Below are 16,234 nucleotides of genomic sequence, written 5' to 3'. Positions count from 1 at the left end.
TTTCTTGGGACATATGATTCCTTTGCTTTCTGAATATTTCATGTGTCTATTTGTGAGTGACAGTGGATCAGCAGCGCCTGTACTGAATTTCCATGTGAATCTCTTCTTTCATAGGATGCTCTGGAGTCTGCCATGAAGCACGGGCTGTGGGGCCACGCTCTGCTGCTCGCCAGTAAGATGGATAGTCGCACACACGCCCGAGTAATGACCAGGTAACGCGTACTAGAAATGATGTGTTATGTAATTGATGCCCTGCTGGTTTATTTCACAACATGTCGCTTACTGCTCCGTGCGCTCACCACATGTCCTATTACTCGAAGGTCAGACTCTTCCCTTCCCGTACGTGCCGTAGGAGCTTTTACATCACTGTTTGCAATGCCTCATTTATGCTCAGTACACACTTGAAATACTTTGTGCTCTTGTTTAAAGTTTTTTTTCTTTTTCATGCCCTACCCTATTCCCTGTTTTATCTGATACATTTTGAGTTCAGCAGTCTGTGGAGATAACCATGAGATCAGCTGTAGGAAGCTAGAGAGGATAGTGTACATCAGTCACCCACTTCTATGACCGCTCCTTCTGGTAATTATCCAGAGCCATAATTTCTGTTGTTTGGTTTCTAGATTTGCAAACAGTCTCCCGATTAATGATCCCCTGCAGACTGTGTATCAGCTCCTCTCTGGCAGGATGCCGGCAGCCGCCACGGTGAGTGTCGGGGACTGGTAAGGGAGACCTTCTGCACTCTCACAGTGCGATTGTGCAGCTCCTGATGCTGTATGCCTTTATACTTACATACAGGGGTTGGACAAAATAATGGAAACACCTAACGTTTTAGCATCATAATCTTCGAACATGTTATATACATGCAAACGGTGACATATGGTAATGTTTTGTAGTTGATTAGTTGTGTTGTGATATGCGTATGTAAATTAACTGTTTTGCCGAATTGTAAGAACACTGATGAAAACCTGATACCAATGGCAGACCTCTCGGATTTTCAAAGAGGCCAAATTGTTGGTGCTCGTATGGCAGGCGCTAGTGTAACAGAAAGTGCCCGAATGCCTGGCGTGTCAGGAGGTAATGTCTCCAAAGTAATGGCTGCTTTTGAAAGAGAAGGAAAAACGTCCGCTGCAAAGCACAGGTCCGGCCGAAAGTCGAAGTTGACTGAGAGAGACCGTCGGACTCTACAGCGAATTGTGAGAGAGGATCGCAAGATCACGGCTCCGCAAATCACTGCTGAGCTCAATGAACACTCCGAACTGACCTCCGGCCGAGTGTACGCTTGGAGACAGCCGAAAGAAGCATTCCATCCAGACTGCCTTCTCCCAACCGTAAAACATGGCGGAGGTTCTGTGATGATCTGGGGTACTATTTCGTGGAGATCTGCTGGGCCAATGATATCCCTTCATGGAAGAATTAACAGCCGAGATTTTTTAGGCATTTTTGGCAACCAGGTGCATCCAATGGTTCAAGCACTGTTCCCAGAGGGGAACGCCATCTTTCAGGATGATAATGCACCAATTCATACAGCTAGAATCGTTAAAGCATGGCACGAGGAACATTGTAATGAAGTTGAGCATCTCATCTGGCCCCCACAATCCCCAGACCTCAACATTGAGCATTTATGGTCGATTTTAGAGATTCAAGTTAGACGTCGTTTTCCGCCGCCATCGTCGCTCAAAGAACTGGAGGGTGTTTTAACTGCAGAATGGGCTAAAATTCCTTTGGAAACAATTCACATCTGGTATGAATCCATACCTCAGAGAATTGAGGCTGTAATTGCCGCAAAAGGTGGACCTTCACCATATTAAACTAACCTTTGTTGACGTTTCCGGGTGTTTCCGTTATTTGGTCCAACCCCTGTATTTGCATTGGAGAATGTAACAATATAAAATGCTCATTGCAGTGTTGTGGAGATGAGAAATGGGGCGACTGGCGACCACATCTAGCTATGGTGCTTTCCAACGTAACCAATAATGTGGATGTACCAACCCGGACCATCGTGACTATGGGAGATACTCTGGGTGAGTCCGACTAGTGGTGGTCTGCACTGCAGATACTGTACATAAAAGGAAACCTGTTAGCAGGGCTGTGCTCTGTAACCTACAGACCGTGTCAGGTCAGCACCATTATACTGATTAAGGCTGTGTGCACACATTACAGAATTGCCGCTGAAATTTCCGCGGCAATTTTGCAACTCCCTGCCGTGAGTATAACGCATTCAGAATTGGCATTCGTATTCCCGCTTGTCACGGATCCCTTCTCCGTGGTGTCACTGATTCGTCACGTGCCTGCGGTCACACGTGACTTGGGGTTGTGCCTGCAAGGGTTAATCTATCTCAGAATCACTGGGATATGTTGAAGCGTTCCAGAGTTATTGCCACATAAAGTGACACTGGTCAGATTTAAAAAGAAAAAAAATTGTCCAGTCACTAAGGGGTTAATTCATCGCGAGATCGCCTGCAATCAGACTGATCGCCACCAGGTGTCAACTGATTCTGGCAGTTGACACCCGTCACTAAGTGGCAGGAGTCACATGCTGCTCCCAGCACTTTAACCGCCCTAAATGTTGCGATTGAATGCGATCACAGCATTCTGGGTCACGGCAGAGGGCCGAAAGCCCCTCTGCCTTCGGATCGGAGACTCTGCGACATGACGCAGGGTCCCGATTGTTGCCATGGTGAACCGAAGTCGTCATGATGACATCCTGGTCACCAGAGCTAGGAAAGTTTGTGGTCATGCGCAGTCCAACCTTCTCAGTCAGTGCAGAGCTGACCGTTTATACAGCATGGGGATGCTGCTGAATCCCCATGCTGTACAAGCGATCCGCCTGCAAAAAATGATAGTCCCATAGTGGAACAAAGTGAAAAAAATTATATTAAATAATTTAAAAAAATTAATACTAAAATAATTAAAAAATCATGATATTGTATCTATACTGTCCCACTAATTAACCCCTTTAGTGAACACCATAAAAAGAAAGCAAAAAACAATGCTTTATTATACCACAGAACAAAAAGTGGAATAAAACGCGATAAAAAAAACAATAAAAATGAAGTATCCCTGTTTTCGTCCTGACCCTAAGAATAAAACTGCCTTATCAACATTACCACACACAGAACGGTATAAACCCTGCCTCCTCTTAAAATAAATAAAATAAATAATCCTGAATTGCTGATTTTTGTTCATTCTGCCTCTTAAAAATCGTAATTGAAAGCGATCAAAAAATGTCATGTGCCTGAAAATTGTACCAATAAAAATGTCAACTCGTCCCGCAAAAAACAATCCCTCACATGAGTCTGTGGGCCAGAATATGGAAAAATTATAGCTCTCAAAATTATGGCGATGCAAAAACTATTTTTTGCAATAAAGTGTCTTTTAGTGTGTGACAGCAGCCAAACATAAAAACCCAGTATAAATCTGGTATTGCTGTAATCGCACCAACCCGAAGAATAAAGTCGCCTAATCACTTATGCCGAACGAGGAACGGCGTAAAAAATAAACCGAATTCTTCACCTGCTTTTTTTTTTTTTCATTCTTCCTCCCAAAGATCGCACTAAGGCTGGGCGCACATTTATCCTGTGTTCTGCGCTGAGCGCTTGCACCAGGGTTTCCATGTAAGTCTCTGAAATACGTGATTCAGATAGCACCTCTGGCAGAAGATTCCAAATGAGGCAGATGGAGGCACTGTGGTTGCTGTCTGACCTGTGATCCGGCGTTGTCTGTCTTTTTAGAATTGCATAAAAGTGCTGAACAGGGGCCAGACAGAGTCCAGAGTAACTCTGTTGCCTCATTATAGGAAATGGATCCCTCAAGGGTCTCAGCTAAATCAAGTCACTCAGGTTTAGATGGAAACCCCAAAGTAAGTGCTCAGCATAGAGCGCCGGATAAATGTAATCCCAAACGTTATGTAAAGTGTTCCCAATAAAAGCTTCAACTCAGACCACAAAAAAAAGCAAGTCCTCACTCAGATCTGTCATCTGTTAAAGGAACTCCACGTTACTGGTACTAAAAAGGCTCCGGAAAAGCGAAATGGCTCCTCGCCCGCCAAAAGAAATTCAGCAAATTCTCCGCTCCTAAATCCAAATGCCCCCCTCCCTTCTGAGCCCCACAGTATACCTAAACCACATGTATCGTCCACATTTGGCATTTCTGAAGTGATGAGAGCCCGCCTAACTTACGGGTGCATGCCTCCAGTAGCATGGGCTGGGCATAACGTACTGGTGAATGCAACAAACTGGTGACTGCCACGGTAGTTTGCAATTTTCACTCTGCAACATTCATTGCTGCTTGTTTCTGGAAAATATCCATGAGGTCAAGTCACTACACCTGTAGATAAATTCCCCAAAGGGTATAATTTCCAAGCTGGGGTCACTTGAGGGAGGATGCTGCTCTTCTAGATATTAGGGGCTCTGTATATGGAGTCCGCAAACTGTTCTAGGAAAATCTTCTCTTCAGGAGGCAAATAGCGCTCCGTTCCTCCCAAATCTCTCTGTATGGCTAAGTAGTACTGTACAGACACATATGGGGTACTGCCACATTCAGTAGAAATTGTGGGACACATTTTGGTGCCATTTTTACCCACTTGTTTGAAAATGTAAGATCAGGGGCTAAAACAAAATTTTGGTGGTAAAAATGTAGTTATTTTTTTCTTCACTGCCCAATGGTATAAAATTCCGTGACACACCCGTGGTGTCAGTATGATCAGTGCACCCCTAGATGAATTCATTGAGAGGTGTAGTTTTGTAAAATGAGGTCACGTATGGGGGGGGGGTTTCTTCTGTTCTTGCACTTTATGGCTCTCCCAGTGGGTCATGGCACTTGCAAACTATAACAGTAAAATGTAGCCTTTCCTCCCCCCTGAGCTTTGCTCTGTGCCTGAAAAATGTCCCAATTACATGTAGGGTATTGGGACACTCAGGGAAAAAATGGACCTCAGTTTGTTGTACAACATTTCCTATTAGCCCTTAGAAAAATTAAAAACTTGGGGCTAAAACAACATTTTAGTGGTAAAAATGTAATTTATTCTTTCTTCACCGCTCAGTGGTATAAAATTTTGTGAGGCACATGTGGTGTCAATATGTTCACTGTACCCCTAGATGAATTCATTGGGGAGTGTAGTTTGTAAAATGAATTCACATATAGGGGTTTCTGTTGTTCTGGCACCTCAGGGGCTCTGCCAATGTGACATGGCACCCTCAAACCATTCCAGCAAAATGTGAACTCCGATATAGCGCCTCTTCCCTTTTGATTTTTGCACTGTGCCTCAAAAGTAGTATTCCCCCACATATGGGGTATCAGCGTACTCAGGAGAAATTGCACAACAAATTGTATGGTGCAGTATCTCCCATCACCCTTATAAAAATGCACAATTTGGGTGTAAAATAACATTTTTGTGGGGAAATTTTTATTTTTTTTATTTTATTTATTTATTTTTTCACGTCTCCACATTATAAACTTCTGTGAAGCTGCTCACCACACACCTAAATATATTCCTTCAGGGGTCTAATTTCCAAAATGGGGTCACTTGTGGGGAGTTTCCACTGTTCAGGCAAATCAGAGGCTCTCCAAATGGGACATGAAGTCCTCTAATGATTCCAGGAAATATTACATTCAAATAGTCAAATGGTGCTTCTTCCCTTCTGAGCTCTGCCGTGTGCCCAAATAGTTTTTTTTTCCCCGCCTGTTCAGGAGAAATTACACAACAAATTTTGGGGTCCATTTTTTCCTGTTACCCTTGTCCAAAAAAATTGGATCTGAAGTAAAAAATAAAAAGTTCATTTTTTTTCCCCCACATTCCAATAATTCCTGTGAAGCACCTGAAAAGTTAATTAACTTCTTGAATGTGTTTTTTTAGAACCTTGAGGGTTTTTAGAATGGTGTCACTTTTGGATATCCTCTATCATATAGACCCCGTCCAAGTGACTTCAAATGTGAGGTGGTCTCTAAAAAAAAAAAAAAAAAAGTTTCGTAATTCTTGTTGTAAAAATGAGAAATCGCTGGTTAACCCTTATAACTTCCTAAGAAAAAAAAAATTTGGTTACAAAATTGTGCTGATGTAAAGTAGACATGTGGGAAATGTTACTGATTATGTATTTTGTGTGACACATCTCTGTGATTTAAGGGCATCAATATTCAAATTTGGAAAGCTGTGAAATTTTTGCAAAATTTTCGTTTTTTTTCACAAATAAACACAAGTCATATCAAAGAAGTTTTACCACTATTATGAATTTCCAAGCAAAAGCGTATAACAAGCGTCCAGACACAGTCAAAAAGAACAATAATGAAAAGGTAGATTAAAATAAATGAGTTTTTTATTGAACAAATTGCACATTAAAATTTGAATAGAAAACATGAATCAAAATATTACCATGATACATGTATGAGTAATCAAAAAAATTGACGGAATAATCAAGTCATCATGATTGGTGAAGCGGAACAGAATCGGGCTGCAGGTATTTAAATATAATAGTGCAAAGACTTCATGTGGCCAGAAATACAGTACAGACCAAACGTTTGGACACACCTTCTCATATAAAGATTTTTCTGTATTTTCATGACTATGAAAATTGTACATTCACACTGAAGGCATCAAAACTATGAATTAATACATGTGGAATTATAAACTTCATTTCAGTTGTTTCACACTTTATGTCTTAGGCTACTTTCACACTGGCGTTTTTTTTTAATACGTCGCAATGCGTCGTTTAGGGGAAAAAACGCATCCTGCAAAGTTGTTTGCAGGATGCGTTTTTGCCCCATAGAGTTACATTACCGACGCATTGCGACGTATTGACACACGTCGCAACCGTCTTGCGACGGTTGCACCGTGTTGTGGCGGACCGCCGGGAGCAAAAAACTTTAAATGTAACGTTTTTTTGCAGCCGAAGGACCGCTTTTTCCGACAGCGCATGCGCGGCCGGAACTCCACCCCCATCTCCCCACACTTCACAATGGGGCAGCGGATGCGCCGGAGAAATGCATCCGCTGCACCCGTTGTGCGGCACAACAAACGATAGCGTCGGAATCTCGGCCCGACGCAATGCGACGGGCCGAAACCGACGCTAGTGTGAAAGTAGCCTTATATTCTAGGTTCTACAAAGTAGCCACATTTTGCTTTGATGACTGCTTCGCACACTCTTGGCATTCTTTTGATGAGCTTCAAGAGGTAGTCACCGGAAATGATTTTCACTTCACAGGTGTGCCCTGTCAGGTTTAAAAAGTGGGATTTCTTGCTTTATAAATGGGGTTGGGACCATCAGTTGTGTTCTGCAGAAGTCTGGTGGATACACAGCTGATCGTCCTACTGAATAGACTGTTAGCTGCTTTTTTCTTGCCATAATACAAATTCTAAGTAAAGAAAAACGAGTGGCCATCATTACTTTAAGAAATGAAGGTCAGTCAGTCTGAAAAATTGGGCAAACTTTGAAAGTGTCCCCAAGTGCAGTTGCAAAAACCATCAAGCGCTACAAAGAAACTGGATCACATCGGGACCGCCCCAGGAAAGGAAGACCGAGAGTCACCTCTGCTTCTGAGGATAAGTTTATCCGAGTCACCAGCCTCAGAAATCGCAGGTTAACAGCAGTTCAGATTAGAGACCAGGTCAATGCCACACAGAGTTCTAGCAGCAGACACATCTCTACAACAACTGTTAAGAGGAGACTTTGTGCAGCAGGCCTTCATGGTAAAATAGCTGCTAGGAAACCACTGCTAAGGACAGGCAACAAGCAGAAGAGACTTGTTTGGGCTAAAGAACACAAGGAATGGACATCAGACCAGTGGAAATCTGTGCTTTGGTCTGATGAGTCCAAATTTGAGATCTATTGGTTCCAACCACCGTGTCTTTGTGCGACGCAGAAAAGGTGAACGGATGGACTCTACATGCCTGGTTCCCACCGTGAAGCATGGAGGAGGAGGTGTGGGGGTGCTTTGCTGGTGACACTGCTGGGGATTTATTCAAAATTGAAGGCATACTGAACCTGCATGGCTACCACAGCATCTTGCAGTGGCATCCGGTTTGCGTTTAGTTGGACCATCATTTAATTTTCAACAGGACAATGACCCCAAACACACCTCCAGGCTGTGTAAGGGCTATTTGACCAAGAAGGAGAGTGATGGGGTTCTACGCCAGATGACCTGACCTCCACAGTCACCAGACCTGAACCCAATCAAGATGATTTGGGGTGAGCTGGACCGCAGAGTGAAGGCAAAAGGGCCAACAAGTGCTAAGCATCTCAGGGAACTCCTTCAAGATTGTTGGAAGACCATTTCTGGTGACTACCTCTTGAAGCTCATCAAGAGAATGGCAAGAGTGTGCAAAGCAATCATCAAAGCAAAATGTGGCTACTTTGAAGAACCTAGAATATAAGGCTATGTTCACACGTTCCTGATTTCCCTGCTGTTTTTTCTGCACTAAAAACCGCAGCTCTTGGCAGAAAACGCAGGTGCGTTTTTTTATGCGTTTTTTTATGCGGTTTTTAGTGCGGTTTTTTATGCAGTTTTCTCTGCAGATTGTGTGTTTTCTAGGAAGTTTTTTAGGGTTAAAATGGCTGAAAATACCCTGCCCCTAACCCTACCCCTAACTCTACCCCTAACCCTAGTTCTAACTGTAGTGGGGGGAAATAAATTCTTTATTTTATTATTGTTACTACCTATGGGGGTGATAAAGGGGGGGGGGGTCATTGGGTCATTTACTTTTTTTTTTATTTTGATCACTGTGAGGTTATCACAGTGATCAAAATATGCCTGGAACGAATCTGCCGGCCGGCAGATTCGGCGGGCGCACTGCGCATGCGCCCGCCATTTTGGAAGATGGCGGCGCCCAGGGAGAAGACGGACGGACGGACACCGGGAGGCCCGGTAAGTATAAGGGGGGGAGATGAGGGCACGGGGGGGAACGTCGGAGCACGGGGGTGTGGCATCGGAGCATGGGGGGTGGGATTGGGGCACGGGGGGACAGCCACACTCCGCCCACGTACTTCCTGCTGCAGCGGTTCTGCACCACAAACCGCAGAAAACCCGCAGATATTTTTTTCGTCTGCGGGTTTTACTGCGGGTTTGACCCTCACAATGGAGGTCAATGGGTGCAGAACCGCTGCAGTTCCGCACAAAGAAGTGACATGGTCCTTCTTTTTTACCGCAGCAATTCAGCGTGGCTTTTTTAGTGAATTTCCGCAATGTGGGCACAGCGGTTCCTGTTTTCCATAGGGTACATTGTAATGTACCCTGCATGGAAAACAGCTGCGGACCCGCAGCGGCAAAATCGCGGCGGTTCCGCAGTAAAAAAACGCATTGTGTGAACATGGCCTAAGACATATTTTCAGTTGTTTCACACTTTTTTAAGTATATAATTCCACATGTGTTAATTCATAGTTTTGATGCCTTCAGTGTGAATGTACAATTTTCATAGTCATGAAAATACAGAAAAATCTTTAAATGAGGTGTCCAAACTTTTGGTCTGTACTGTATGTGAGTTAATAGGCAAGTGCACATGAAAATAGCATATATAACCTGACCTAATGAAAAAAGGATGCAATGTATAGCTTACCAAAGGGAGAAAACATTCTCAGAATCACAGGGATCCATTGAAGCGTTCCAGAGTTGTAAAGTCCCAGTGGTCAGATTTGTTAGAATTGGCCTGGTCATTAATGTGCAAAGCACCTTCGGAGATAAAGGGGTTAATCTTTATTTGTAGGTTTCAGTTAATGAGATTCTTGTGCTGTGGGGGTCTTTATCTGGTACTCTGCTTCCATATTCATCTGTGTGGCTTCTGACAGGTCATTGATCCCTCACTGACTTGCCCCCAAATGTTACATACTAAATATTTGTATTGAAAAAAATAAATAAATCACATTCAGCAGGCAAGCGCCACCTGCGCTGCAGCATGATCGCATTTATAATATACATTAAATTATTTTATTTAGTGATATACATTTATTATGAATAAAAAACCTGTCTAAAAATGGCGCCGGCCGTGCCTGCGCAGTAGCATCTGTCGGCGATCCAATAGATGCTACTGCGCAGGCGCCACGGGATCCATTTTGCTACAGGGAAAAAAATCTCCACCAAGATGGCACCAGTGGATCACTGATAGATGTTACTGCGCAGGCGCCGCCGGCGCTATCTTGGTGGAGACATTTTTTTTTTTTTCATCCTCTAGCGAAATGGCGCCTGCTACTTGGCAGGCACAGCCGGCGACTTTTTTTTACACATTTTTTTTTTTTCCAGAATAAATGTATATCACTATATTAAATAATTAAATTCAAATTATAGATGCAATCATTCTGCAGCACAGGCGGCGCTTGCCTGCTGAATGTGATTTCCCCCTTTCCCAATACATATTATATTCAATATGCAAAATAGGGGGCAGGTCACTGAGGGATCAGTGATCTGTCCTAAACCATATAGATGCATATGTAAGCAGAGCACCACATGAATACCACCCCCCACCCCCCTTCCCCAACAGGCCGCCCCGGAACACGAGGATATCATTAACTGAAATCTGAAAATAAAGATTTAACAACAACCACAAGACGAATTTCATCAACCAAGGTATCATTTCAATAAGTATAGCGTCAGCAACCCAACACTGTAGGTTACTGTGCACAATCCTGCTGGCAGGTTCCCTTTATTGTAAGCTTGCTGCCTGGAGGTCCATGATTACTTGTGTACTGATGCATTCCCTATAAATAATGCTTTGGTGAAGAATTCTACAAAGTTTTGTAACTTTACATTTTGTCTGACCGATTTCTTAACATTAAATAATTTCCCATCTCCCAGCGTCCCGAGGGCTCTTAGAAGCTGCTCATTTCTGCTATTTAATGGCGCAGGTCGGTTTTGGCGTATTCACCAAGAAAACAACCAAGTTAGTTCTCATCGGCACCAACCACAGGTGAGAACACGGCATGAAAATACTTTAATAGCCAATGACATTAACCTGCACCCACTGTACACACAGGAATTTCAATATCGCTTCATTGGGGCCACAGGAAACCATGGGTGTATGCTGTTGCCACTGGGATGCTGACACTATACACAAAAAAATTAGCTTCTCCCAAGCAGTGTACACCCCACCGACCAGCATCAAGTTAATCAGTATAGCCTAGTATGAGCAGGAGCCGGACATAGGTCTGTCACTAGACCCTTATCTACCTCAGTTTTTTTATTTTTTCGGTAATGACTTTCCCTTTTTCAGAAGGTTTCTTCTATCACTTGGCGGGAAACAGTGTAAACAATCACACTGTTATCCCACGTAGAGACACAGTACGGCGTGGGCTGACATCCCATATCCTCATCTGTCTATCCTGCACCTAACACACAAGATGTGTTCAAGTGATCCAAGCATTGGTGCTGGCCCCTTCTGCATGCATGGCGTGGGAAACTGCGCTCTATTTTCTCTCAGGAGGCCCGCCTCTTCTTCCCCGCATTAAACATTTTCCGGCATCCGGACCCAGCATCACAGGATCCTCTCTCAGCCAAGCTCTACTCTGCAGACTGACACTTTCCTCAGTAATCTTTTTTTCTCTCCCCTAACCTCTGTCACTTGTTAGTGAGCCTGTGTCTCTCTTCTATCATGCCTAATTCTAAAGGAGAGCGTTCTCCGGCCTCTACTTTGTTTGTTCTTCCTGTAAATGCAGACTCCATTCAGGTCCGTCCTCTCCCCTCTGTCTGGATTGCAACAATAGCAATCCCTCTGTGCTTACTACCTAGGAGTCATCCACCACTACTGGAGAGTGCGCCCCTTCACCCATCCAAGGTGCCTCAGACCCTGGTGTCCGTGCTTGACAGATTGCGCATTCCTCTCTCTGCGGATGCCGACGGATCCCATAACCCTTCTTCACATCCTTCTTCTGATATCGGCATTGTCCATAAGAGGGCTGGGCGGGAGAGTCACTCCAGTTCCTCTTCTCTCTTCCCAGTTGTCCTCCCCAGATGCTCCCGCAGTACCCGAGTTGGGCTCTGGTTCCGAAGTGGATTTATGCCTGGATTCTGACCAGGCCTCTAACGTGAGACATGGGTGAGAGACTTATGTAGCGGTCTATGAGACCGTTACTGTTAAGTATGCCCCTTCGGAGCCCTCTGATCAGGGAGGGTCCTTCAGACGGTGAAGGCGAACTCCTATAGCTTTTGCCCCACATAAGGAATTTGAAGGGGTCCTTTCAAGGGAAAGGGAAAATCTGGCCAAATACTTCCAGAGAGGGAAGCAGCTAGGTATTTTGTATCCATTTGCCTCAGATGTTATGGAAAATTGGACCGTCTCTCCGGTAGTAGACTCCCCTGTTTCAAGACTGTCCAACAACACGGCCCTTCCCCTTACAGATGGGGCATCCCTTAAGGACTACAATGACAGACTTATGGGAGTCATTTGCCAAATCGGCCTTTGCAGTAGCTGGTTCCTCCTTATGCCCTGCCTTTGCTACCACGTGGGTGCTGAAATCTATATCTGCATGGGCTAACCAACTCTGTCCTGGCAGTAGCTGCACCTCGCGAGTTAGCTGACTTAGCGGATCAGATCTTGCAAGCGGGAGAATATGTAGTACCTGCCTACTGCCTCCTGTGCAGCTCAAGCGTCTAGTAATATAGTGGTCATCCGCAGAACCATATGGCTAAAGTCATGGCAGGTGGACTTGTCCTCCAAGAAGCCATCTTGTTCCTCGTCCTCCAAACAGGCGTCCTCGTTGCTTTCCCACCTCAGAAACTTTTTACAAGTTTCCATTCAAACCTCTTTGTAGTTCGAAAGAAGGATGATACGGTTCAACTCATCCTAGATCTCAAGTTACTGAACAAAAGGGTCCGTCTTCATCATTATGGAATGGAATCCCTTCTCTGTCATAGCTTCCATGGAATTTCAAAGTGTTTCTTGGATATGGATATGGTGGATATCCAAGACACCCATCTCCATATCCCGATTTTTCCGAGTCATCAGAGATTCCTGCGCTTTGCTGTACAGCAGGACCACTTTCAATTAGTCGTCCTACCATTCGGCCTGGCAACCGCAACAAGGGTCTTTACAAAGATAATGGCTGTGGTGAAGGCCATTCTACGGACACGGGGTCTAGTGGTCCTGCCTTACCTCGATGATATCCTCATAAAGGCCCCATCCTTCTCTCTAGCCCAGGAAAGCCTGTCCATCACTCGACACCCTGTCTCGACTGGGCTGGATAATCAACAGGTCAAAATCTTGTCTAGTACCTACTCAGCGGTTTTTTATTTTACTGGGCGTGTGCTGTTAAATACCCTTTAGGAGAGGGTTTTCAGAGGGGGGATTTGCTCTCTTCAGGTCCCTCACTCTCCATCCCTTCGCTCAGCCATGGTGGTTTTGGGTAGGATGGTGGCGGCTGCAATTCCCTTCACTCCATTTCACACCAGGCCCCTTCAACAGAGCGCCCTATCACAATGGAACAGGTCTGTTCTCTCCCTCTATTGTCCAGTCTGGATCTGATCCCGAATCAGAGCATCCCTGGTGGCTGTCCTCCCCCCTCCCCTACTATTCATCATTCGATCCTTCCTCCGTATCCACTGGCAGGTGATTACGAGTGCCAGCCTCCTCTGCTGGGGAACTGTATTCTGCAATCTCTTGATCCAGCGTAGTTGGACACCAGAAGAGTCTTCGCTGCCAATCAATATTCTGAAGATCAGAGCCATTCTTCTTTCCCTCCTCTACTGGCAGGACCTTCTCTGGGACCTACTAGTTCGAGTCCAGACAAACCATACTACGGCGGTGGTATATGTCAATCACCAGGGAGGAACTCTCTGAGTTCTCAGGCCATGGCTGAAGTCTGTAAAATTTCTTCTTTAGGCAAAGAACAAGATTCCAGCAATATGTGCAGTGCACATCCCCAGCGTAATTCCAGCAATATGTGCAGTGCACATCCCCAGCGTAGACAATGGGGTCACCGACTTTCTCAGTCCGGTCGGCTATCTTGGAGGTGTACCGGTTAAGAACAGAACGCTTCCCCCTGGGATAAAGGCCCACTACTAAACCCGTGTGGTGGATGCCTCCTGGGCTGTTTGCCATCGGGCATCCGCCTTACAGCTTTGCAAAGCGGCACATGGTCTTCTATTTACACATTCGCCAAGTTCTACAGGGTCTATACCTACACCTCGGCCGATGCCAGCCTAGGTAGAGTCTTGCAAGTGGCAGTGGTTAGACCTGATTTGAGTTTGTGCGGTTTCCCTCCCAGAGACTGCTTTGGAACGTCCTATGGTTTTCTGTGTCCCTCAATGAAGCAATAGAGAAAAACAGGATTTTTGGTTACTCACCATAGAATCTATTTCTCTGAGCCTTCGTTGGGGGACACAGCACCCTCCAATGTTTGACAACTGTGTTGATTCTTTCTACTGTTACAGTTTGGTATTGTGATATTTCTCTCTTATATTGTTTATTTACATGTTAGGCTACGTTCACATTAGCGTTTTGCGCGGTTGCGTCGGGCGCACCCGCGGCGACACATGCGTCATGCGCCCCTATATTTAACATGGGGAGCGCATGGACATGCGTTGTGCTGCGTTTTGCGACGCATGTGTTTTTTTGGCCGCAAGCGTAGGGCGCAGAGGACGCAGCAAGTTGCATTTTTTTTGTGTCCATTTTTCGGCAAAAAGACGCATGCGTCGCAAAACGCAGCGTTTTAGCGTGCGTTTTGCGTTTTTGTTTGCGTTGTGTGGTGCGTCGCCGACGCATCCCCGCACAACGCAAATGTGAACGTAGCCTTACTTATCCTACTTCTTTCTTACGAACTGGTTAACTTGGTACCAGTCGGTGGGATGTACACTGCTGGAGAGGAGCTATTTTTTTTTGTGTGCATGATATCAGCCTCCTAGTGGCAACAGCATACACCCATGGTTTCCTCTGTTCCCCAATGAAGGCTCAGAGAAACAGATTTTACGGTGAGTAACCAACAATCCTGTTTTCCCTTCCATACATACATAAAAATTGTTTTACACACTCACCACCAATTACTGTCTTCTGTTGTCCACCACTACTTGATAGTACGCACTAATGATTTAGTAGCATAAGTAAACATCAGGTGCTCAGTGTTTTTGTGGTTGTGGATTTACTTAAATTTTACGTTCTGTGATTTTTTTTTTTTTTTTTCCTTAGTTTGCCTTTTGCTAAGTTTGCCTCTAATGAAGCAATCCAGAGGACAGAAGCCTATGAGTATGCCCAGTCACTGGGGGCTCAGACCATCTCCCTCCCCAATTTTCAGGTTAGAGGCTGTCGGAGTAGATAGGATCAGCAGTGTTCTGCAATGTGACCAAGCTCGGCGATTACAGTAGATTTTCTCTCCCAGGTTTTTAAGTTCATCTATGCTTGTCGCCTTGCTGAATATGGCCTCTCCGCTCAGGCCTTCCATTATTGTGAAGTCATCTCCAAGACCATTACCAAGCACCCATCCTACTACTCTTCTGTGCTGGTGGGCCAGCTGCTTGAGGTGAATATTTCCTACCCCGTTTATTACAGCAGAATAACACTTACTCTGTGGATTTTTTCACCATTATGTCCCCTTGATTCCTCATGTGAAAACTTCCAGATTTACACCATTAAATAGCAGTGGGGTGTAGCATCGTGTGTGTTCCCTAGCACATCTACGATTCAAATCCGTGTCGGACCTACTTATGCCAGGGTAATATTTGCTCACACCTGAGGTTTTGCTACAGCTTTACCTGGACTGGGTAATATTAGCCTGAGTCCTTGCTGGATACATTTTTTTTCTTCCATGATACATATAAAGAAAAACCTTACTGTGGAGACATGGGGGGCTGTCAGTGGGAGCTCTTGTCCGATGGCCGAGTCCCATCCCACTGAAAGCCCGTTCTCCTTTTTCCATAGACATAATACTACTCGGACAACACAGGGTGAGGGTAAAACAGTGTGGCAATATTTTACTGTACCACCACCAAACGATTGCACATAGAACAGTCCCAACAAAATACCCAAGATGGTGCCAAATTAGTCTCGCACTTCCGCTGGCTCGCCGAGATTAGAGCATCTGCAAGTTGAAGGCTGACTACCCCCACCTGTGGGACCCTGCTTTTGGTGGGGATCCACAGAGAGGCAGTAACGACAAGCTTAGAAAGCTGACAGGCCTTTGAGGCACGTGACCAGATGGTCCCAACCTGGCTTCTCTGCACGTCTTAATGGAGCCACGTGACTGGATGGTACCAACCTGGCTTCTCCAAATGTATCCATGGAGGTCAGGTGACCGGATGGTCCCAACCTGGTTTCCCCAAACATCTC

At 45.0% G+C, this 16,234-nt stretch overlaps 1 protein-coding gene across 7 annotated transcripts in view; it reads left to right on the top strand.

The window, feature by feature from the left end:
- Positions 1–16,234, top strand: part of SEC16A (SEC16 homolog A, endoplasmic reticulum export factor) — a 61,320-nt gene that overhangs the window by 21,267 nt on the left and 23,819 nt on the right. For all 7 annotated transcript variants that reach the window (XM_069747467.1, XM_069747463.1, XM_069747470.1 and 4 more), the window contains 6 exons: positions 115–212; positions 621–702; positions 1,904–2,021; positions 10,777–10,888; positions 15,098–15,203; positions 15,288–15,428. In XM_069747467.1, the coding sequence (XP_069603568.1) occupies positions 115–212; positions 621–702; positions 1,904–2,021; positions 10,777–10,888; positions 15,098–15,203; positions 15,288–15,428 (657 nt within the window). The remainder of the gene's footprint in view (positions 1–114; positions 213–620; positions 703–1,903; positions 2,022–10,776; positions 10,889–15,097; positions 15,204–15,287; positions 15,429–16,234) is intronic.

Source organism: Ranitomeya imitator, chromosome 2 (assembly GCF_032444005.1).
Source record: "Ranitomeya imitator isolate aRanImi1 chromosome 2, aRanImi1.pri, whole genome shotgun sequence".
Taxonomy (NCBI): Eukaryota; Metazoa; Chordata; class Amphibia; order Anura; family Dendrobatidae; genus Ranitomeya; species Ranitomeya imitator.
The sequence above is the reverse complement of the archived record's forward strand: the minus strand, read 5'-3'. Positions and strand labels throughout refer to the sequence as shown.